At 52.9% G+C, this 1,477-nt stretch overlaps 1 protein-coding gene across 1 annotated transcript; it reads right to left on the bottom strand.

The window, feature by feature from the left end:
- Positions 1-15: 15 nt before the first annotated feature.
- BT62DRAFT_1014484 (uncharacterized protein) lies at positions 16-1,361 on the bottom strand (the record flags this gene model as incomplete). Its single annotated transcript, XM_043178223.1, has 8 exons — positions 16-308; positions 371-486; positions 543-583; positions 642-692; positions 751-812; positions 867-916; positions 954-1,162; positions 1,218-1,361. Coding segments are annotated over 8 exons (966 nt in total), but the record flags the coding sequence as incomplete, so codon positions are not given.
- Between the last annotated feature and the right edge of the window lie 116 nt (positions 1,362-1,477).

Below are 1,477 nucleotides of genomic sequence, written 5' to 3'. Positions count from 1 at the left end.
AGAGGCCACCAGAACTGTCACCCCTTTGCGTCGGGAAGATGCACGTGTAGGAGGAGGAGAAGCAGGTTTGGGAGGGACTGGAAAGGCAAGATAAGTGATACCAGGGAGAGGCTCACCGGTGAGGGGATGATACGCACGAGGAGAGGGAGATAACGGGCTGTCCAGAGCCGAAGGAACAGCATCCATGGGAGCACCCTCAGGACCCTCACTAGCAGGATCAGGGGTACCGACTGAGCATGGAAAAGAGCCAGCAGGCCTATCGCTCTCCACAGCAGAAGGAGTACTGGTATCGTGATCAATGGGTGGAGCTGGAAGACAATATCAACGAGGGAATAAGGAAAAACCATAGAGAAGGAACGAAAGAACACACCGGACGGGACAGGGAATTCGAGAGAGCCAGGAATTGGCTTCCACTGGAAGGTGGTCTGGGAAACTGAGGAAAGAGGTACCAAAGGCGGCGCGCAAGACCGAGACGAGCTAGCCGCACTAAAGGAAAATGGAAGATGAAGGCAATATGGCTGAAGGCAATATAAACAACGTACGGGATAGGCTTGGCCCTCTTAGAGGCAGGGGTAGGTACAGTCTAGGAGAAGAAAGAAGGAATGAGCACAGGCAAAGAGGAATAAGGAAGATTGACTTACAGGAGCCAGAATTCCTGTCTCCCGCTGACGTTTACGAACCACTGTGGCCCTCTGCAAAGGCAAAGATGATGAGAAGGTGAAAATCCGGATACGAAAAGGAACAACCTACCGAGCCAGAACTGACAGCTGGAAGAACCACAGAGACAGTATTTTTAGTGACAGGAGGGAAACCTAGAAAAAGGAAAGGAGCTACAGTAAGAAGGAGAGAGACAGAGCGCAACTCACTAGGTTCTCGTGAAACCTGGGGGGTCCTAATAGGTGTCGGCCGGGGGACTCTACAAGTAGGGCAATAGTATGAGCTAACAGAGACACAGAAGAGCAACAAAGATCAGAACTCCCCCAGATGAGCTAGCCTCGGGTTCCACGACCTTGGGGACTAAGGCAGTAGGGCCAATGACCACTGGAGCAGGGGGGGCAGAGATAGCGCGTGAAGGGAGCAGGAGCCGGTGGGGAACGGAGGATGGATTCCCATCCTTATAACCCGGCTCTCCAGGCAGAAGAAGAGAAGCGTCGTAGTCCCACTAGCATGAGGGAAACATGAGCGAGCGAAGCAGGCTGGGAAATAAGGGGACATACCAAGGAATTCTTACGCTCCACCTCCGTAAGTGCCCAAGCTTTCCACTCCTTGCATTGGAGATGGGTAGGAATACGCTGAACGAGCTTGTCAAGCTCTAGACGGAAGGACACGCCGTAGTTGGAGTCACGCAGGTCGAAATGCATGAGGCCGGCATGATATGTGGCCTAGAAAGGCAAAGTAGGCATGAACGAGCTAATAAGTAGGAAGTAAGCACGCACCAAGTAAGGGGTCGCCCGGTTAACGGCAACGACAAGGTCCT

The sequence above is a fragment of the Guyanagaster necrorhizus genome (assembly GCF_019112545.1).
Source record: "Guyanagaster necrorhizus MCA 3950 unplaced genomic scaffold BT62scaffold_156, whole genome shotgun sequence".
Classification (NCBI taxonomy): domain Eukaryota; kingdom Fungi; phylum Basidiomycota; class Agaricomycetes; order Agaricales; family Physalacriaceae; genus Guyanagaster; species Guyanagaster necrorhizus.
This window is presented reverse-complemented; position numbering and strand designations above follow the sequence as displayed.